This window comes from Podarcis erhardii (assembly GCF_964252035.2).
Source record: "Podarcis erhardii genome assembly, chromosome: 1".
NCBI lineage: Eukaryota > Metazoa > Chordata > Lepidosauria > Squamata > Lacertidae > Podarcis > Podarcis erhardii.
Window position 1 is genome coordinate 51,482,812 of NC_138497.1, and position 23,399 is coordinate 51,506,210.

A 23,399-nucleotide genomic window follows, 5' to 3' on the forward strand; every position below is an offset into this window, starting at 1 on the left:
GTGGATAGCGTTTCTAGCAGGCAAGAGGTCATACCTGCCCCATCATTATAAGTCTCACCTCTTTACTATGTTTCCTGGGCCCTGCTCACCCACTGTAGAACACCTTTTGCCCCTTAGATGCCAGTGCACAGTCTCTAGTTACTGGGTAAATTTACTGGGTAAATGAATAAATGGATGCATGTCTTTTTGGTTTATAGATTGGATTTCTGATCATGAAGGCACATTTTTTAGTATACTTCCAGAAACGCCCTATAACCATTCCATTTGTTGCTACTGCTGCTATTGTTCTGTGAATGGTTTTGAACTGTCCTCCCAAATCTTTCTCTCTCTCTCTCTCTCTCTCTCTCTCTCACGCTTTGCTTGAATGTAGGGCATCCTTACTGCCTTGGCAAGGGATTCTCACAAAAATGTTGTTTTGACACGGCTAAAATTTGTATTCCTAAGCCTTATTTGGTAAATTTGATCCAAGCAGTAGCTGGTGTACAAGGGCTGTTAGGAGAAGATACAGTATGCTGCTATTAAGGCAGTAAAATGTCAGTGGTCACCTATGCCTGTTGTGCTGGTCTTGATTTAAAAAACAGCATGAGTTTGAACAGAATCCACTTGCTAATCCTATTTGTTTCGTTAGCATGCCTGTTTGTGCAGTCACTTACTGCTCAGCCAATTATCTTAACAGTATTGGCGTCTTTCCTAAAACAAACACCAAAACTGCAGGATATGGGCTTCTTGTTTCCTTTGCCTAGTGTTTCTGTACGCATGCACATTAGAAGGGAACAACTTATTTGGATGAGTGAAACAAGTCCACATTCTGCACATGATGGGTCTTAAGTGGAAGCTTTTGCATTAAGAATCCATTATCTTCTTCTACCTTGAAGCCCATTCACCACCTCAGCTCTTCAGACAGCCACAGCAATAGCATTTCTTAGCTTCACCCAGAATGAAGACTGTACCTTCATATGGCAATTCCAGGAATCTGCCTTGTGACCTTAGGTCTGTATGGTATCCAGTTTGCTCTAGGTTTGCCTTTATTCTGAAACCCTGAAGCCTGCTTCAGTAGAGGCTAAATGTTCAGTTCACAAGGAGGCAGAATTGCAGCTGTATATTTGTTTCCTATAGATCTTGCCTCATGTTTAAATCTCCAGTTGTCCCTGATTTTAGTGTGTGTGTGTGTGTGTGTGAGAGAGAGAGAGAGAGAGAGAGAGAGAGAGAGAGAGAGAGAGAGAGAGAGATGAGCAGCAGTATTTACCCCACAGCATGGAAGAGCTTCTCATGTGGAATGTAGCTGAGATTAATCAAGTTGCATATGTGATGCCAGATAGCTACAAGTGTTTTCACCTGTTTCCAGAAAGAAACACAATTTGAATCACCTCTGCAGTTGCATTATTTACTCTGCCAATCAATGTACTTGGGAAAGCATGGAACAAGCATGGAATAAACAGTTATGGGACTTACCCTGGATACTCATTTGTTTTGGGGGGGGGTTTCCTCTGGCTTTTCTTATGCCTTTTTAAATTTATAGTTCCCACCCTTCCAAGTAAATCTAACCTCTAGGTTAGATTTCTGCAACAGCTTATATGTGGGGTTTTCTCTGAAGATGGTTCAGAAACTTCAGCCTTCAGCTACTGCACAATTCAGCAGCCAGGTTGCTCACCCGGGCAAGATGGTTTGAGCACATAACGCCAATCCTGGCCCTACTACGCTGGCTGCCAGTTAGTTTCTGGGCCCACTTCAAAGTGCTGGTTTTGACTTATAAAGCATTAAAGGGCTCAAGAGTGCAATACCCCAAGGACCGCCTCTCCCCATGTTAACCAACCCAGACACTGCGACTGTCACCTGAGGCCATTCTTTTGAGTGCCGCCTCTGTGAGAGGTCCAGAGGGTGGCAGCACAAGACTGGGCTCCCCACTTATGGCTCCTGAGGGAGCTTGCCTGGCACCTCCAATACCTGCACCCTTGATCTCCGCATCCTGCCTAATTACCATTTCCAAACTAGTGGTCTGCTTTTAGCCCCTTCGAATCGTTCACATGATTGGTCCCCTGCTTTTTGCAAGGGCCGAAATGTTCTTGTAAAGTCCCCCTTCTTTCAGTTGGCAGCAGAGCAGCATTCAAAACGCCCATTGTTCTAGGCGCGGTTTGTGACTGGGAATTTCATTAATGCGAGCAGTTTCTGAGCTCTGGGCCTTAGTACTGCGCCTAAGATTTCTTTCTTCCCACTTCCAGCCGCTCTCTGAGAACTGGGGAAATAGTAGTAATAATAATTTATTATTTAAACCCCGCCCATCTGGCTGGGTTTCTCCATTTGAACCAACATAGTAATATTGGGGGCGGTGGCAGGGGACGTATGGATTTGTTTTTTCCCAGTCTTCAGATGAGGACTAGACCATGTGAAAAATGAATATAAGGTTTTAGTAGAAGTTCATTCATTTTCAGCTTTGTAATCTTGTTATAAAAAAAGCACGCCTGGACATTCCGTTGCGGCGCCCATAACCTAGGTTTAAGGTTAAATTTAGCTCCTAGCTTTCATATCTCAGTTTCCAACACTGCAGCAGAGTATAGAGGGGTGTTAAAGGCTGTGTTTACAGCATCCAGCAAAAAAAGCAGGGAGGGATGAAAATGCTTATTTTACATTGCCTTAAAACTATGAGGGCAAGTAATGACCCTGGACTCTTTGCTTTCTTGCTGGTAGAGCAAACTTAGTTCCAGATCACCTATCTGAAAAGGTGGTTGATCTGTACCTCCTTTATTCTGGCTGGGATGGTGTAGTGGGGGAAATACAAGCTCAAATAATGACTGGATTAAGATCCTCACAGCTGCCGATATTTTGTGTTGGGAAGGGTGCCTGACAGAAGCTTATTATGGAGCCACAGGCTCTGTTGGAATACCTTGTTTGCTGCAGCCCAAAATTAAAAATGGGAAATGAGGGGTTTTTTAGTTTTTATTTTATTTCACTCTGTGTAAGATATTATAAATGCAGAGATTTTGATTTACATCTTCCTCGGATTTAAGTGACAGATGGCAACCTATTCCTAGTATCCTGCCAAATCACCTCGGTGCTTGCTTGTTACATTGAGACTGCAAATATGCTAGTTAATCTACAAGGGGAAAGTTTGAGAATTTGGAATGAAACCTTCTACAGAGGCCTGCTATCTTGATCTTTTGTGCTTTTGACTGTCATAGCTAAATCCAAATTTGCATCCAGTAGGAGTTGTTTTTATAGCATAAGCATTTTAGCACCACATGTGAAGGTAGCTTCAAAGGTTACAAATTTCCCATGTGGAAGAGCATTTGTTGGGACAGTGTGGAAATTGTTACATGACACACCTGTAGTTATGTTCAGTTGTTGCTCTCCATTTTGTTTATATGTTTCACAAAGTACAAAACTTGTGTGAGTATCGCAAGAAACAATCTTCACACAGGTTACACATTTTTTCTCCACTGAAATACAGAAAGCCCCCCATTTATGCACGTTCAATATGTGTGCAACCATGTATTTGCACATTGTGCCGAACCTGGAAGTGACCCAGAAACGTCATAAAGACGTCACTAAAAGGGCAGAATGGGGTGTTTGCAGGCTTTTTCAATGAGTTTCAGTTATACATGATTTCCCCGATCCATGTGGTGGCTCGGAACATAACCCCCACATAAACGGGGCTGTCCGTATTTTGTATAAAATTTGCAAGCACTCCTTAACAGGCATGTATCTTATTAATGAAGTGTGTTGCTTTTGTTGTAGGGCACATGTTTAGACAGTTAGCTTCCAGAGCTTTATTATGCTAAACAGTGCTCAGGACACTTGTGGAACACTTCTTCAGTGGTACTTCATGTGTCTTAAGTCAACAAGGGACCTGTGCAATCACAAAATTTGTCAAGCTGACCTTGGGGACCTTTCACACCTGACTGAGCTTCTCCCTACTCAGAAGCTCTTAATATATGCCCTCAATATGCCATACTTCCAATTTTTGTTGCTGTGGGCAAGGCTAGGCTAGGGCTGCTGCTTGTCACATGGGTTCAAAGAGTGACTACAGAAAGCATATTATGTCTGTCTTAAATTTTAGTTCCATTAGGTTAGTTAGATGCACTTCATGATTGTCTAGTTTTCTTGCTCCCACATCTTGGAATGTCCCTAATGGCACTATCTTGAGGACTCCACAATTCCTTGGAGTCTTGGGTGGGTAATTAGCACAGCTGTTATTAATTTCCAGGACTTCAATGCAGAATAGATGAAATTTGAAGGGGAAGTGAAAGCATACTGAAGTATGTGTGTGTGTGTCAGACAGGTGCTTCTTGAAAAACCTAAAGTAAAATAAAACTACACTTTCTTGACTCAGGTAGGCCTAATCCATTTGTCAGTCAGCTACCAGGCTAATGGTAATGCCATAAATAAGCCAGACAATAATTATCTGGCTGCTTATAAGGGTCACACATACGAACAGTCTTGCATGCAAAATTCCACCTGAGCAATATGGTCCTGTTTATGGAGCTTTACGGATGCATGTGTTCCTCAGTAGTCCTACTGCCTGATCCTTTAAGAAGCCCTTCTGCTGCCATTAGGCATCATAGGGCTCTGCCACTGAATGTTTTGACAGGGTTAGTTTATATGTAGCTACCAAAGTTTACAGCCGCTCTTCACGCAAATAAGATTTATACCTTGCTACTTCTGGGCATTCATAGCAATGTGCTGAAAATAACCAAACCCAAGTAGAAAATCTCAGAATGCAAATGACTCTCCACATAGTAGCAACCATGATCACAGGTGAACAGACAGGTTTGTGGGACCCGGCCTGATTATATAGTTCACATTTTGACAATATATGCTGCAAGTTCTGAAACTGATTATTTTGCCAAGTATAGTAGCATGGTTACGTCTTCCTATAGAGGTCTTATGGAGAAAAATGTCTTAATTTCCCATTTTCCTTTTGTACGCCAGGGCCTTAAACTCTGGGGTTGAGTACTACTGGGACCAGCTGAATGAGACCGTCTTCACTGTGCATTCCAACAGCAGGAGTACCGAGCGGCCTGGGTGAGTCTTAGGGGATGAGTGTAGGGGCAATCAGTCATAGCTTGGGAGCACATGCTGAGCTGTATGTTTCTTCCATCAAATTTACAAGGGCTGGTTATGCCTGTGTTTCCCTCTTATGATGGCTGAATATTTAAAACTTATCTTCCCTTTGGCACTTGACTGACTACCAGTGGTTATGTTTGGTCTATTCACTGGTGCAGGCTGAAATTTTAAAATACATCTGTCAACTGCGGTTCTTCTAGCTGCCAATCATACCCTCATTTAAGTCATTTGAGAAGCTATATGTGCTTTGTGTGAAAATGTTACATGAAATAGAAATAAATGATGGTAAAGGAAATGCTGCGAGGCAAGACTAGTTACAACCTAAAACATAGAATTTGGCACTAACATTGAGGTCTTTAACCAAAATCATTCATAGAGATAAAAGGTAGAGGATAGCTAAATAGACATTTTGACTACCCTCTAGATCAGGCATGTCCAACTCCCCAGAGACTGTGATCTACTCCCAGTATAAAAAAACTGGCAGTGTTCTACTCATTGTCCTTGGAAGGAGGAGGAACGTGCATGGGGTGGGTGGATTGCCCAGAGTTGTTGAGCTTTTTTGGGGGGGTTGGACATCCCTGTTCTAGATCATGTTTAGCAAGTATAGTGTCCTCCAGATGTTTTGGATGGCAACTTCCAGCATTGCCAGTGGTCAGGGATGATGCAAACTATAGTGCACAACATCTAGATCATTGTACAAAGAAGATGCTTATGGCGTTCACTGAGCAGGACAAATTACTGATAAATTACTGTTTTCAGGGGCATAGAGGATGTTGTGTGTTTACCCTTCAATTTCTTTCTCTCTCTCTCTTTAGAACTAGCAGAGCCACATGGAGGACAGACAGGGACATGGGTCTAATGAATGCCATAGGCCTGCAGCCACGGAACCCAACCACTTCTGTAACATCACAGGGCACACAGACTCTGGCTCCTCAGCTGCAGAATGCAGAGACACAAACGGAGAGGGAAGTTCAGGAACCAGGAGGTTCTGCTTCAGGGACTGCAGAAGGTTAGAACTGATGTAAAATAACCAAAAGTTGTCGTCTTAAACACTGTGTAAGGGAACATGGGATGTGACATTCTTAAAAGTAGAATCTATCTACATATAGAAGCTGCCTTATCCATAGCCACAGCCTTCCTTGTTAGAGTGAAAGAATCTTGTAATTTTTCCAATATAGGTTACCTTCCTTTTGGTCTTCACACTTCTTGAGCTTATTGTGTCCAAAGAGGCTTGCATCTAAAACATTATCAATAAGCCAACAAATTGCTGCTCCTTCTTCAGATTAAAAAGTGCCAAGATTCTAGCAAAGGAAACTTTTCCTTTCTGTGTCACATGCGGAGGTTTAGAAAACATTTCTCTCACACATAACAGACCACAAACGTTGTGTGAATTGCAAACATTTGCAAGTATGTTGGGGACTTCACTGAATGATGACAAGCAACTGATGGAAATCAGTTGTTGGTCACCAGCACTGTGTCTCCTCCTGCGCTCTTCTCTGTTGTTGTTTTTCTGCCAGCAGGTGCCCACATCTAAATAATGTTTTGATGCTTAGCTTCTGAAATAATGCTTGCCACCTACCCATAGTCTCTTTGGGAACATATGTTTCACTTAGACCTTAGGTATACTCTTTGAGAGGGGAAATAAGTACCAGAAGGCCAGACCTCAAGAGATACTGAAGAACTGGCTTGATCTGGACTGTCAGAATACTAATCATTCCCTTCCACTAGCTGTTTGGAAACACTGCCCACCCTATGTTCTGAATTAAGTAACTTGATTGTTTTTATTATTATTCCTGTGCAACTCTGAGAGCTAGAGAAAGTTAAAAGTTAAAGCTGGGATTCTGGAAATTCTTGTGAACGTGCTGGGTTTCAAGCTGGAAGCCAGATTCCTCCCACTGGTGTCATTTGTAAAAGGCCACTGACACAGAATCAACCTGTGCACATAGGAAGGTTCACCAGGAAATCAGATTGTTTGGAGTCATTCATACTAAAGTAAATCCTTAAAACAATTCTATATTGCTCCTGTTTATCAGCTGCCCTATCATAGATGCTAGGCTTCCTTTGAACAAAGATATAGGGGTCTTTTCCACTTGCATTAAATAGAGATAGAGCATGTTAGTTTGTAGGACATAACACCTTGACTTATCATCTCAGTAAACAATTCACTTTTTGTTACAGGCACAGCTTCCACTCGCAGCAGTTGTAAAATCAGTTACTGTGAAGTGATTGCAATCTTTCCTTCAGGTTTCTATTTGAGGATAAATTCAGAAAGTAGATTTGCATCATATATCAGGAGCCACCACATTTGTCAGTAGATTGAGTGGATAATAATTGTGTTTGCTTCTAATGCTGAACTGTAGCTCCCCTACCCCCTGCTCTCCCAGCATGACCACCAGGAGAAAATTGGAAGCTTGTTTTCCCTATTTTTTATTATATATAGTTAATGTTACTTGAGAACCCTAAATTCTGCTCAGTCTTTAGTATAGCTTAATAAAGCAAGCCCTCTTCATAAAATGCAGTTTGAGGTTGACTTCTTTTAGTAAACCATAGGTAAGACAAACCACAGTTTGTCCAGGTTTGGATGTCACAGTCTGAAGGAGAAACTTGAAAAATAATAATATGATATTTTATTGAAAACATTTCCAATATAAAGCAGTAAATGAAAAAGAACAAAACATACAACTGTGGGGGGGGGCAACATTGTATGAATATATAAAAAAAAGAGAAGGAGAAACTTTCCAATTTCTCTTTCTGACGTTGACCAGAGGAGGAGGGCTTGTGAAGTCCTGAGGCTTGCTGCAGCTCATCTTTATAATATTAAAACATGGTTTAACGTTACATGTGACCACAGAAACTGACTAATGCTATGGGTTGGGGGTTGGTGTAAATACTATAAAGTTATTGTTTCTTCTCTGCATAGCTCTCTTGAAGAAGATATGTGGCAGCAATTTTACCCAATTATTATTTTAACTGAAGACAGATAAACACTAAGGGTGAACCCACACTAGTATTCTACATGTATTTCATTTTACTTTTGCTCCTTATGAATCTCCACATGCTTCTTCCTCCCAAAATTAGACTCAGTAGCATTTTGTTTCCTAGATATTTTTTCACAATAAACATTGAAAAAGAGATTGAAGAACTTCAAGAAAATATGATAGAGTGGCCAGTGACCAAGATCAAAATTAATGATGTTCTAAAGTGGCCCTTGGACTGTAAAATGCCGTTTACCTTCCCGCCAGGGCAGTACTTATTTATCTACTTGCTCTTTGACGTGCTTTCGAACTGCTAGGTTGGCAAGAGCTGGGACCAAGCAATGGGAGCTCACCCCGTCGTGGGGATTTGAACCGCTGACCTTCCGATCGGCAAGCCCAGGCTTAGTGGTTTAGACCACAGCGCCACCCACGTCCTTGTAATGACTCATATTCACTGCTAAAGAATAAATGTTAAAATAAAAAAGTGTGATGATGATGCTGGGATAAGCAAATACATAGGAAGGACAAAACATCAGTCTAGACCTATCAAACTAAAGCACGTACTAATTTAAATGAGGTAGAAAATTTCTTAAGGCACAACTAATGCATACAGTGATGGGTCCTTGGAACAGACTCCACCCTCACAAAAATATCAGTAGCCATTCACACGAGGTGCCACATCATAAGATAAGCAACCATGTTCCACTCTCACCCACAAGACAAAATAAGAGTCAAATTTTGTGTTTCCTTTATTTGAAATATGTCCACACTAACTAATGGCAACTTACCCTGGGGGGAGTGGAGGAGGAGAAAGAAAAGGCAAAATTGAAGTTACAAAGAAGACTGACATGGAGGACTTGAAACAGTATTCAAACCTCATCTTTTAGAACTAAATATTTACTGTTCAGTCTAAACATGCTCAGATTGCTACTGGGTAGCAGAGTTCCTAATGTCTTCCACTTTAATCCATTAAGCTGAGAGAATTTAGAATTCCTGTTTTCCAGGTTTCCCATCAGTAATTTGATAGTTCATAAATATAAGGTGTGGATGCCTCTGCAAGTCCTCACTACTACAGTTTATCTCACCCCCAATAGTAAGCTTTTGGGAAGGGAAGGGGACCAGCGGAGAGGGCTGGCTCCAAGCATTGCTGGGCTTGGTGCTTTCTCAGAAAAAGCCTGGAAAGACCACATTTCCCCCAAAAATTTTCCATGAAAGCTTAGAACAACTGAACGTCTTACAAGGCAAGCCAGGGGGTGGTGACTTCCGGGTTGGCGCCTCCGACAATGGCGGAATTCCTCAGATCGGGAGGAATTTGCTCCGTGGAAACCAGGGTCTGGCCGCCACGGCGAAGGCGGAGACCCACTAAAAATCACAGGCGGGAGAAGCCTGTGAACGTGGGATTCGGCTGGCACCTTTTGCGCCTCCCCTACTCGCGGGGAGACCCGGTTTCGGGGATCCGGAGCGACGTGGGGTGAGCGGCGCAGTGCTTCGAATTGACTGCTTCTTTCACGGAGTGAAGCCGCACTGCTGTTGCCGGAGAGCGCTGACTTTTTCCTGTGGACAATTTGATTCTAAACAACTACCCGTGAGTAGAACGGAAAATTTGATTTTTTTAAACGTCTTAATTTGGCACCAAAACGGGGAGGTTTCAAACAGGAAGTCAGCCTTCCCCTTTTGTAAATAGATTGAAGCAAAGAGCTTGCAAGCTAAAGTCTTGGAAAGTCCTCTGTAAAGGATTAAACTTCCATCGGCTAAAATCATTAAACCCCCCTAGGAAGCAGGAGAAGGGGGGGGGGATTTGGGATCGCGTAAGCCTGCAGGAGAGAGTGAAGAAAGTTAAATTACCACTGCTCTGAACCTGGAAACGGGCTGCTAGTAAGACTGACGTTTTGGGAAAGTTCATTGACTGTGAATAAAACGTATCTTGACAGCTAGTTAAATAAGAGAAATACATTGTTTCCATTGTCTCCTGCATTTAAAAAGGAGTAAAAGTAACTGAAAATTGAAACTAATTTTATTGCTTGAACTGTGCTTAAAAGGATTGATACAAATAGAAATTATTTCCCTCTAGAGGGAGCCTTTGAAACTGTTACAAGAGTTGAGCAGGTGGAATCTCCAGCTGCAAGATAAAAAACCATGAGAACCAGGGATTGACCTTGGATAGGTTAAGAATGTCGACAGAAGAAGCCTTAGTGATTGCATTTTGTAAGATAAGTGATTCATTGGAACAGCTCCACAAGAAGACGGATCTTATGACTATCAAAATTGATAACTTGGGACAAAAAGTGACTAATTTGGAACAAAAGTGAACATCTATACAGAAACTATTCAGGAATCGATACAGGAATCTACTTTGACGTGGCAAACTGTGGAGAAGGCGAGGGAGAAAGTTGTTGTTGTTGAACCTAAAGTAATACAAGTGGAGAGGGAGAGAGCCTCAGCCTTACAGAGGCAATTTGATGACTATAAGTTGTTGCCTTCTATGATTGAATTCAGAGAAAGTCAGATTTTGAGGATTGGAGCCCTGCTTGGACTGGAGAAGGAAAGTTGGATAGATCACCTCATGCAGGGATTTACTGACCTTTGGGACCTGGACCTGGGTCAGGAGGAGATTGGAGTTGTGGGGACTTTCAGATTTGGAGGGATTTTGAAACACGTCCTGAAATATCTTTTGGATTTTAGTTTTAACTACGGAGATTTGGCTGACCTGTCAAGAAGGAATAAAAACATTGCTAGGTCGGAGCTTCCCCGAGATCTACTCTTCAGCATCAAAGGAAGGAAATTAAGAACAAGATCAGCAGAAGACAAAGTAAAATGCATGAATAAATATGAAGAAGACCTGCAGAAGGGACTTGGAAAAGAGTTAAGAGCCTCGGACAGAAGATCACCAGGTTGATGGACTATATGGAATTGACGGAAATGACTGGCAGAATCCGAGACCAGGGAGAAGAGACGGTGGAAGAAGATTGGAAAAAGTGTAAAGTTTATTTATAGAAATACTGTAAATTTAATGAGTGTTAGAAAAATGTTGGAATGAAATTATATGGCTTTAGTAGAAATGTTATAAGGAGTTAAGTATAAATAAGTATTATAGTATTAATGGAAAATAAGGTTAAAATAAGTTAAGATAAGAAAGGAATTGCTGAAACAATTAATAGAAGTGGAATACAAAAAGGGAGGTGAGAGGAGGTCGATGAAACAAGGGAATGAAAGATAAGGCATTGAAATGGTATGATGTATGTTTTTAAATTGTTTTTGCTCTGTTAAATTGTTTAGTCTAATGTGTTAATGTTGCGTTGTGTACTGTTTATATATTGTATTGTTTTTTCTTTCTTTTGCTTCTTTTTTTTCTTTTCTTTTGCTTCTTTTTTGTAAGGTTTAAAAGTAATAAATATTATTTTTTTTAAAAAAAAACAAGGCAAGCCAGGGGGTGAGGAGAAGCTCAGCCATAACTATAAAAGTGAAGCAATATTCTCTGCCAATCAAGTAACACAGTCAGGATTCAAAAATTCCTGAGTGAATATCCCAACTCTGCCATGAACTCGCCATGCAGCCTTTGAAAATGATTGAATTTGTCTGTAAAATGGATAAACATTTCCTACAGTATTTCCCCAGGAGGTTTTGTGGATTAATTAGTATTTGTAAAGAGCTTTGTTGATGTAAATCATTATGAGACTGAATAGTATTGGTGGCACTCAGCAGGATGATAAAAGACATTACTCAGTTGGTTCAGTGACTACTTTGGAAGAAGACAGAAAAGGAGAAATGTGTATTACAAATGGCTTGGATTGCAGGCTTTCTTAGTATGTATAATACTTTGCCAGGGCAGGGCACTTTTTATCACAGGTGTCATGTGGAAAGACCTACAGCATAGCATTAGAAACAGGTCTTTGTCAGATTGGTAAATGTAGCCCGTTTCCCCTTCTGCAGGGTTCTGCAGAGATTGTCTTTCTGAGAGTCTCTGCTCCTTCTTTGGAAGGATGATGATAATGTGAGTAAACTTATTAAAAGTGAATCCCTCTAGTGCAGATGTTTCCTTTTCTGTCAGTTAATTGTTGTCTTGTGTACTCTGTTGCTGCTGAAGCCTGCATCAATCAAAGAAATGTAAGTTTAGGCAAATGAAAATGACAAATGTTAGGCTCAAAGATCTCTTGCTGGTTAAAAATGTTTCCAGTACAAGGCAATATCCAATCCAGTTCCACACTTTCAGTCCCATTGATTCCATGGGGGAGATTTAAGCACATGTTTAACTCTTTAATTGAAATAAACAGGACACAGATTTTGCTCATAATGGCTATTATTCTTATCACTTCTGGCCAAATACTGAGGTTGTCAACTTACAAATATGAGGGCACTGGCAGAACAGTGAAGGGGAATTGATCATATACCCAATCCTTGGCAAGTCGTCAAGCCTTTGACTTAATAATGAGAGCAATTGTTCTTAATTTTAAAATCAAATTCCTAAATAATTTGCAGTGATGCAAAGGGAGATGGTGCAGCGTCTTGTCATCTTGATGTCAGGGTTTCTTCCATGACTTGAGATTTGTAGCCAAGATATTTCAGAGTCCAATGAGAAGTCAAATGGCATATGATAATCATCCTTGAATGAGTTTGTGGTCTTTTACCTTGAATATCTTTGTCCATTTCTGGGGGTCTCCAGTGCAGGGTGACTCTTCATTTTTCAGAATTTACTTCTGCAGTTATTCAGGTTCATGTAGGGTGTGTTGAACACATGTAGGAAAATCATTCTGGATATAAAAGTTTCCCCAGTTCCTTGGGAAATACCTCCTTTAACTGTAGAGGCCTCCAGTGTGGTTGCCAATTGCTTTGGAATCAAATTTCCAGGACTTTAGTCCTCCTTCAAATACAGTTAAGTCATTTTAAATGAGGAATCTGGTAGTTGCTTTCTGAATTTTGTATCCGGTACCTGATCATTCTTTCAGACTGAGCAAAATGGATTGGAATTGTGGACTCACACCAGTGTCCCTCTCTGTGGAATGAGATACCATGATGGCGACTGTATGTATGGGCAATAGGGTTTTGTTTTTGTGTTGCACTGGACACACACACACACACACACACACACACACACACACACATATGTATGTTGTGCTCACTGAGAGGGTGGCTTTGGGCTGTTTCAAAAACTTGGTGGGTCCGTTCTCTGAATGACATCCACCTAAAGCAAATGGCAGAACAGCTCAGGTGTTTGAAGGGTAGATTTTGCTTTAAGGTGATTTCCAGTGTGGGAACAACCAAAGTGAAAGGACAGCAGCTGCTTTTCCCTCTGTGTTACATCTGCTCACATTACCCAGTGTTGTCTTTCCCGAGTTGGTTTTTCAGTTGGTTTGAATTTAGTCATTTATTTGCTGTCATTTTCCCTTCTAAGATTGATTGAAGTTTAAGGGCACATAGCAAACTTCATTTTCACCTTTTTAGAGAGTTATGTCAAGGATGCCCCTAGGCACCCTTTTTGCTTTACTTATAGAACCCATTGCTAAAAAAGATTTATGGGTAGCAGGGAAAAAGAGGATTGCATATTTAGGAACTAGTGAACTTAAGATGTTCTAACCATTTTAGAATTGTTAACCTTTCCCCCCCAATTATTATGAAAGAGACGAAAAGGTTCCTTGTCATAAAATTATTCTAAATCAAAGTTATTTACTTCTAAGGGTAAAATGCATGCAGTGAAGCACAAAAATTAAATACCTTGCAATCATCTTATCAAATAGTATAAAAGATCTATAGAACTCAACTTCCTACCTTTAATTAAACTTTTAAAATCCCCTGTAATATTAAAGAAATTATACTGTATCCTTCCCGGACAGAATTTCATGTATAATAATGAATCTGCTTCTAAAAATCTCTCCCACCTGCATACACATACACACATGCAATTAATAAGCAGTCTTTTTTTTTAAGGGGGCACTCAACGGTACTCAGTATTGACACCTCTTTTTTGTTATTAAAAAGTGTGGCACTTACTGTAACAACTTTATGGTGAAAACCGGCACCTATTTTTCTAAGAAACCACCAAAAAACCACCAAAAACTGGTATCAAATACAGTAATGTTCTTTTTTCTAATAGGGTTATAATATATGGACTACTGGCGATGTCAGTTTTCCAAATTATTGTTTCTGTGTGGGCCATATAAAAGCTATGGCAGTCTGATAGCAAGGTGATCAAAACAAGCAAGAAGACCAAAAAGTACCCAAGCAATCATTTATGTTGCCCAGTGATTTGAGTTAAGAATCCCGCAGGTCTCCATGAAAGGAGTATCATAAAATGTCGCTGCTGGATATCCATTATCACCAGTGGAGGAATTCTAAACATTCAAAACTCTGCTTTTTTAAAAAAAAAAACTAACAAGAAAAAGGATGCAACAGGACTGCAAATGTTCTTTCACCATGGAGAAACGGAACTTAAATATATATGAGTAATACAGTTGTTTCCACTTTTTCATATTTGCAAATAAATGTCATGCAAACAGCAGTAAATTATTGGTTTTTATAACACCAAGCAAAAGGACTCCAAGGGCTAGTTTAAGTAGATAGAAAACTAATTAGTCTTGTTTTAGATGCAAGACCAGTCTTTGTCATGTTGGGGGGAAATAATTGATGCTGGTGGTTTCTTGTCTTGTTGTAAACAACCCTAGGGTGTTTACTGAAGGCTGTTGATTGAGAAGATCAGTAATGGTCAGCAACAATCCTAGTAAGACACCTGCCCACATTTATTGATCCTACTGTAAATGCAAAGTTGCATGTGCAGGGTATACAGTGTGTTGGGTTGCAAATTTTGTATGAAGCCAGTGAATCTAGCCAGTATTCTGCATGGACAGAATGTGTGTTCTAGAGCTCTTTACATAATCTTTTGCAACACGCATGGTATTCCACGGCAGATATTAGTGTTCCCTTGGGAGATGAGTTTGTGTAGACAGGGCTTTTTAAAGCAAGAACTTTAAAAACTACTCGATTAGAAAAATATCTCCTGAACAATGAACCATATGGAACAATGCTATTTCATTTATTTATACAATCATGATTAGAGGCAAATTTATAAAACTGTGATCTAAATACCATATGGCACCCACCTGTTTATAATTTCATTCGTTATAAAAAGATATTTGGGACTCAGAGCTCAGCTGCACTTTCATTAGCGCATGGGAGCTGCTTCCTTATGTTGAAATTCCACTGTGACTCAATACATGTTCATAACCAGGAGCCATTTGAATCACTCTTTCCCACCTGAATATATGATCTCCCTCCCTCCTGGCTCTGTAATATCCCAATAACAAGCTGCATAATTGGCTTAGATTAACAAATTTACAGGAGTTGCAAGGCACCATAAAGTAGTAGATTCAGGTAGGTAGTTGTGTTGGTCTGACGCAGTCGAAATAAATAAAAAAATTTAAAAATTGTCGTGTAGCAATACTGTAGCTTATACCCAGAACAAACTTAGTTGGTCTCTAAGGTGCTACTGGACAGTTTTTTAATTTTTTCATAAAATAGGAGTTCTCATGATGTTCCAACTGATTATATTGGCCTTTTTTATAGGTGGGGCATCAAAATTGTTATGTATCACCAATACATAAGCATGGTACATCTAAATTACTAATAAAGCCTGAAAAGGGGATAGTGTCCAGGAATGAATATCTATGCAAAACAGCATTGGAAAACCTCTTGAGATACTTTCTTCTATTGCTGCTGCTTGTTACTTTGGGTAATGGTTGACATTCAGCCAAACATTCAGCCTTTAGATCATGTGCTGCATCCATTTCTCTTACACTGAGGAAAGAGTGCTGCACCTTTTTATAATGTGCAATTCAATTCTTGTCATCTGGGGAAACACCTGTTGCATTTGCTGAAGTTGGCTCATGCCACAATAAACGTGTGCATCTTTAAAGGTGCCGCCGGACTCTCTGTTCTTGCAACACATGATGAAAACTGCTTCCTGTCTGAAATTTGTTAGATGGAAGTGCTAATACATTCAGGGGAGGGAGAGGGGGAATGAGCTAGGCCAAGAGAGCAACAGGGCAAATGTCGATGCCTTGTGGGCCTAACAATGCTGCTGAAGATGAAACCCTTGGTAAAAATGCTAGCTTCGGCTTCTCTGCATTTTCTAGTCTTTATTAATCAGATCACTCCTGACATGATAAATTACCAAGCAGCCAGCCCTGCTGTGAAATCAGCACCTGCTGCTTCTGGGACTAGGCAACAGCCCCAGCCCCTGGAATTTTGCCCTTGCCGCAGAATTAAAACAGATGACTTGTGTGGAAGAGGAAGCCAGGAAGGAAGAGCATGTTGGCATGTTCTGCCTGAAAGGCTCAGCACATCCTAGGGCTTGCAAGTGAAGCAATACCTGACAAGTGTGGTAGACTTACATTTCTAAAAAGGATGAGCTCCTCATTTTATATGACAAAGATGTACAAAGGGAAGACGTCAGGTGCTAAGAAATATTTAGATGGTTTCTAGTACTTGGGGCTGGTTTTGTTCACATAAAGCAGAAGGTCTATGGGTGTAGTTAATATCTACCTCACTCAAGTCATTCCACCAGTATCCAATGAAAGATGCTAGATTTAGCTAAAGCTTGAAATGCCCTTGAGATAAGGATAGGATTTGCTAATAATAAGAGAGAATGCCTGAAGGTCTTCCTTGCTTGAAGATGGTCACCCTTTCCTGATGTATTCTCTGCAGATGGGTAAGTGCAGTGAAGTTTTTTGCTATGAATAGCTTCAGAGAGGAGAAACAACATGGACCCCCCTCCCCTTTTCCTTGTTGTTCACTAGCTATACTAATACTGCATTAGTTACTGGACTGGAGTCTTCTTGAAATGAAAAAGCTGTTCACCTTCTCTGTGCCATGCATAATTTTATAAACTTTTGTCATCATGTCACTCCTTACTCGTCTTTTCTCATTTGTGTAATATAAGTTGCTTAAATGCAGCTTACATTTATAGCTGTGATTCGCATAAACTGGGATTTTGGTCACCAAAAGCTATAGAAGGGTAGCTTCCCAAAATGTAGATGTTAATGATGGAGAAAGAACAAAAAGTCTTGTAGCACCTTAAGGTCTTAAGAAAATTATTTAGGCATTCCAATGTCTTGTAGCCATTTTAGTACTTTGCAGCAACAGTCTTGTAGCATCTTAATGACTAACATGTATTACTATACAGTGGTGCCCCGCAAGACGAACGCCTCGCAAGACGGAAAACCCGCTAGACGAAAGGGTTTTCCGTTTTGGAGGCGCTTCGCAAAACGAATTTCCCTATGGGCTTGCTTCGCAAGACGAAAATGTCTTGCGAGTTCCTGCGGGGTTTTTTCCCTCCCCCCCCCTTTTCCTAAGCCCTAAGCCGCTTATCAGATGATCCGCTGATAAGCCGCTTATCAGATGATCCACTAAAAGCCGCTAAACCGCTAATAGCGCTAATCCGCTAAGCTGTCAATGGGCTTGCTTCGCAAGACGAAAAAACCGCTATACGAAGAGCCTCACGGAACGGATTAATTTCGCCTTGCGAGGCACCACTGTATACCATAATATTTTTTTAGTCTTGAAGGTACTACAAGACTTTCTTGTTTTTCATGTAGCAGACGGTCATGACTACTCTGAATTTTGGAATGTTTAAACTAGGCACATGCTGACTGGGGTAATCTTTTCTTCTGAGTGTATTGGGGAATGCTCTGAGAAACTTGGGATGCCAAACTCATGGTAGAACATGGCCGTAAACTTCTCCAAGTTATCACCAGGGCTGCTCTGAGTGTATATATTTTGTTCTACAGCTTAGGATAGAAGATATATTTGTATAAAGGAAGAGAAGATCACCTCTAGGAGTGTCCCTCCTTTTCCTGCAATCTCCCAGTTGGTTTTTTTGGCCATTTTTTTCATAGAGCTACCACCCATGATAGCTATTCTATACCTCAGCTGTAGGAGGCCTGCCTCAAGTCCTGTTTGTGGGCTACCCATATACATCTCATTCACCACTGTGAGAACAGGATGCTGGACTAAGTGGGCCTTTGGCCTGATCCAGTCAGCAGGTTCTTACGTTTTTATATGCCACAATGTCAACATCTCTTTCCCAGCTACCTCAGATATCAACTGAAGTGTTATCTTTGTCTCAGTATGTTTGTTGCTCATTCATCCAGTTTCAAGAGGTTTTTTTTTTTTTTTTAACACTCTTCACAGTCCTCTTGGGTTTTTGCTATCCTGAATAATGTGTCATCCATAAACTGGACTAACTTACTGCTCACCTCTGACTCCAGATCACTTTATGAATAAGCTAAATAGCATTGATTCCAATTAAGATTCTTTGTCATTATCTACTTTTAGCGCCTAATGTCAGTATTGCTTATTAACAGTTTTCATCCCAAGGGAAAGCTATAGTGTAAACAGTATGTAAAAAGCATTTTCCTTAGAGAAAAACATTCTCATGTAGCTTACTTGAACTCCTTTCTGTTTGCTTAATGCTATGGGAACTTAGAGGAGCATTTGATGGTACATTACGTGCTTTCCAAGTACACATTTGACAGAAAATCTGCTTCCATACTCTGCACACCTGTGCTTCTAGTATCTTTGTACTGTGGCAAATAATTCCAAGCTATATTGGGTACATAACTGTGTGTTAAGTGTTAGTTTATTTTGCTTTTCATTCAACATTAGTTTTTAAGCTGTTGTTTTTTCCAATGTTCTGTTCAGTTTGCCTGTTGCTTAGGAAGCATTTGGCCACTTCTTCCTCTCTTGTAATTGGTCCTGATGGCTCTTTGAAGGCTGGAAGAAAGATTTATATCTTTAATAAGGATCAGGTAGCCTGTGGCTGCTGCATCCCTCTATGGAGCAATTCAGAACATTCCATTGAATAAGGATATTTCTTTTCAGCAGCCTATAAGTGAGAGGCAGCTAATTGCTGATCCTTCCACCAGGCTGTTCCAGTGAGCCACTTTTTTTCCTAGCTACAATTATTCCTTGGGGCACCATTCTTTCCACAATTCATGATTCTTTGAGGGCTTGAAAAATAGGCAGTGCTTTTTTCCACAGTCTAATAGGAAAGGGGGCAGTGACTTGTTTAGTAAGCAGACAGAATTGAAAAATGTGCATATCTCTTATTTCCACTTTTGGCTGAGCAATCCAACAGCGGGCCAGTTTTTTGGATCACATTTGGATACAGGTTATGAGTGTGTAGGCCTTGGGACTGTACAGCACATTATTCTGCTAATCCAATTTTAAAACGTTGATTTCAAAAAAGATGCCTTTACTTGAAACCTGTTTTGAGTTGTGCACTCCACAGCTTAGTTGACTGCCAAATGATTTTTGTGGTTGAAAGGTAACTTCAAAATGTTCAGCCAATTTTCAAGTATTTATTGGGACAAGTCTCATGCTATGTGGGAACCTATAAATAAGAGCTCATCTACAAGCGCGCACGTGTGCGCGCGCACGCACACACACACACACACCCTAAATGAATTTGAAATTTTATATATATATATATATATATCAGAGTGAAAAATTATTTTCTTGGTCGAAGGCTATATGCTGGTTCCATACTTTGCTGTCCTTAAGGTAGCAACATTGAAATAAAATAAATTTAAGCTAGCCATGATTTCAGTGGTTCTACTCTATGACTACATTAGATTCAACCCTGTGAATCTATTGCTGGATATTATCTAGGTGGAAGATTTGCTAGGATTGGAAGTGGTTGGTATCTTGTTTCTGTAGTAGATGTTTTCATGAACCACTTAATGTTGCAACATGTACTATTTTAAGCAAAAATTCAAATGAAATGTTAACAGGAAAGAAATTGGTTATTTACCACTGACAGTAGCATGCAGTGGCCCAGTAGGCTGTCAAGTAGTACTTTAGTGTATGCTAGTTGCATTAACACTTGAACTTCCTTGGTCCCAATCTTCTACCTCTTATGTGCAATATTCCATCACTGTTGGGAGAATAGGCTTGATGTGGTGCTGGGCTGAGTTTGCTGCTGGCCTTTCAAACAGTAGAACTGAAGAGGTCTCGGTGGGGCACACAACACTTAAGAAATGTTGGTTGTTACCAACAGTCTCACAGTCTTATCCAGTAGGTGCCCATTTTGTGAAAACTTAGCCATGTTCCAGAACCTAAACAGAGGAGCAGAAGCCCCATATGATGACACTGTTGCAGGATGACCCCATTGCATACTGTGGGTGTGGTGATGGATGTTTGAATGTTTCACCACGTGAAGTACCCGGAGCTCTTACATAATTAGCTAGTTAAAGAGAAGGCTTTTCATTAGCCTTCTCTTGACATATTAGCTTTTGTGGTCAAACAATCAGTTCACACACTTGTGGAAGGTAATGGTGCAGCCCAGCAATAAATGTGTGACTGCTGCTTGTCTATTTTAACTCCTACATATAAATTACAAAAGAACAGTGCTGTGGCTGCTGCAAAGAGGGGTTTGAATTTTTCTGAAGTACAAAAAATAATGTATGTACTGCTCACAAAGTTATAGACATGTAAAAGAACACATTCCTGAAGGAAGATATGTGAAATGAGTACAACAAATGAGTACTCAACATTCAGTGATTATACTAATGCTATTTGGAACCACCAGGCTAATTGTAGGCAATTTAAACATTTGAGAATTTTTTAGGACATAGTAGCATCCTATACATGCTGCTTGCTTTCCCAACTTGGTGTTCATCATCCTGTTCTCTCTTTGCCTATTTCATGGCCTTTTTTGTGCCACAGATTTCTGCCTTTCAGGCATTGGCTGAAAGCTATTTTTATATGCTCAAGCTTTTGACAGCATTTAAGTTTGGTGAGATTTTATCCATACATTTCCTGTTATAATATTATTTTCTGTTTTACCTTGTTGTATTATTGTAGTGTGTGTGCGCGTGTGCATGTGCGTGCGCGGCTCTTTTAAATAATGTTGTCAGCTGCCTTTTTGATGAAAAGATAGGGATACCAATCTTCTAAACAAAAATTAAGCTGCCTCCCTCTTCCTCTCTTCCAGGTGGTCCAGAATATGGGGCTTCTGGGGAGGATGCTCTGATCCGAATCCAAAGGCTGATGGCTGAGGGTGGCATGACTGCTGTGGTCCAGCGAGAGCAAAGCACCACCATGGCATCCATGGGTGGTTTTGGCAACAATATCATTGTGAGTCACCGGATCCACCGCAGTTCTCAAACTGGCACTGAATCCATTGGAACAGATGGTAGCTCAGCTCAGCCATCCACTTCCCAGGAGCTGTTATCTGAGCTTGAAGGACGAACCCTTTCTGAGTCCATGCAGGTGACAGAGCGTGGCTTGAGCCCACGGACGTCCTCTGATGAGGTGGAGGGAGAAGAAGCTAGTGGGCAGAGCCTGTCAGAGCAGGCTCAGTCCTTAATGGACACTGAGGGACCAGTTGAGTACAGTGACCTAAGTAATAATAACCATCTTCCTGACAATACCAACTTCTACAGTAATGGTGGCACCAGTGGAGAATCTCGGAACAGGTAGAGGTGAATTGTATGTTGGTGCTACTCTTGTACTGCTAAGCAGAGACTTGTACCTCACAGCTGACCAGGAACTGAAGGAGTAGGAGATTTTGGCTCTGACCAGATGCTGGTAACTCAGTGGGCATTGGTATATAGGGGTGGGAGATGAGAGGGAGACCATCAGTTGTATAGGAGGATCCTTAAAGAGGTTTTATTCTGTGTCTTAGCTTCCCGCATCCGTTTTGCTGCACATTTTCTACAGTAGCTGTAATAAACCTTGATATTCAGCTGAGCCTTATGTAAATTTCTCAGCTCACTGGCTACAGGAATCCATTAAGCTTTGCCCTAACCCTGCAGTGCTTTTAATGTTACTCTTTGTTTTGGGTTTTTTATTTTTTAAAAAAACGCTTTCCCTTCTTTTGGCTTACCAGCTAATCAGATAAAAAAAGGACTGTAGTCTCTTCCTTTTGGAGACCTGAAACCTTTATTGAGTGTGTATGTTTAAGTGCTACTGTGGAGGGGATTTGCACCCCAACTCTGCTACCAGAGTGGATTTATCTTCCAGGCCAGATTTCTACTCCCTGCCACCCTGCTAGCAAGCGCTAGGCAACTCTTCAGGAGTTGAAGATTTGGATGGCTTGAGATAATGCAGACTGGATGAGGCAAGGTAGTCTTCTCCAGGGCTCTGTTCTACTCTTCTTTCCAGCCCAGAACTGGAGGTGGGGAGAGCTGTGCTTGGGCTTCACGATCCCTTCATGCTCAGGAACCTCTCGGGAGTGTGGGCCTTTTGTTTTAAGAGTATCTACTTTGTATGCAAGCAGGACCCTCTTAGGGGCTGCTGTGGGTGGGGCAACATTATAGTTGTAAAGCATGTGGGTAGGGTGGGAACCGCACCCCAGTAAAGATGGCACTTGGACAGAAGTTGCCCAGGACTTCGCACCCCTTGCTGTGCCAATAATAGTAATTCAACCTGGCGAGGCTTGGCGGGATCATGGTGCCATGGCCAGGTTGCACTTCCCTGTGTGGGGCGGGGTGGGGCGGGTGGGAAGAGAGGGTTAGCTCCGCGTCAGAGCGTGAGGTATGTGTCTGTGATGTAAGGTGTTGCATGTGAAAAATCTTGACCTTGTACATGTAGTTTCTAGTGGAGAAATCAAGGCGCTGATATTTTTTTGTTTCTAGTCTAAAATGTGATTTTCCTTTTCGTTTGTAACTCTCCATCCCAGTGAGCTTGTAGCAGGAAGGTAGGGGGAGAGTGTGCTAATGAGGGAAACACCAAAGATCAACGTCATTAAAATATGACAAACCCTTCTCTGGACTCCTGTCTTCTCTTGTGGGTAAGGGCTTGGGTTGAACGTATTTGGAATAATGGGCTCATGCTTGTGCCATCCTGTTCACTTGACCATACTTTGGGGGAAGAGGGGAGCTTTCTCCTGGAAGTCCCAGGAAAAATGTGTGGGAGAGGTTCTTCTCTGCTTGGCTCTGGAAACAAGCAGTATTGGCCTGCTTTGCTAAGAAACTGAATTCTTTTAAGCTTTGGTTTTTTTTATTAAAACAACAGATCTTGGAGGAGAAGAAAGGAAACAGCCAGTTACCCTGCTGGTGCAGGAAAGTGAATTTACCCTGATACTTTTGAGAAATGCTTACACAGCACCTGCAAGAGACTGCCCTCAGCCTAGCTCCTGTGTCTTCTCAGCACCATGAGTTCATGACAATAAATAAAGCCTATTGTTAAGTAGCTCTTATGCTCACAGTCAGAGGAGTCTGTTAGAGAACATTAAGCAATCGTTTCCTTAAATCACAGCATGGAAATGAACTTTAAATCAAATCAGCTGGCTGCCAGGCCTCATCAGAGTGTTAATGAAGCACTAAAATCTGCCCTGTGCCAGTTGCACTTCTGAGCTACAGGAGCCTCGGC

At 41.1% G+C, this 23,399-nt stretch overlaps 1 protein-coding gene across 3 annotated transcripts in view; it reads left to right on the top strand.

Moving 5' to 3' along the window:
- Positions 1-22,792, top strand: part of AMBRA1 (autophagy and beclin 1 regulator 1) — a 156,406-nt gene extending 133,614 nt beyond the window's left edge. For all 3 annotated transcript variants that reach the window (XM_081833964.1, XM_081833966.1, XM_081833965.1), the window contains 3 exons: positions 4,927-5,019; positions 5,877-6,070; positions 21,019-22,792. In XM_081833964.1, coding sequence (XP_081690090.1) covers positions 4,927-5,019; positions 5,877-6,070; positions 21,019-21,506 — 775 coding nt within the window. In that variant the 3' untranslated portion in view covers positions 21,507-22,792. The remainder of the gene's footprint in view (positions 1-4,926; positions 5,020-5,876; positions 6,071-21,018) is intronic.
- The last annotated feature ends 607 nt before the right edge of the window (positions 22,793-23,399 follow it).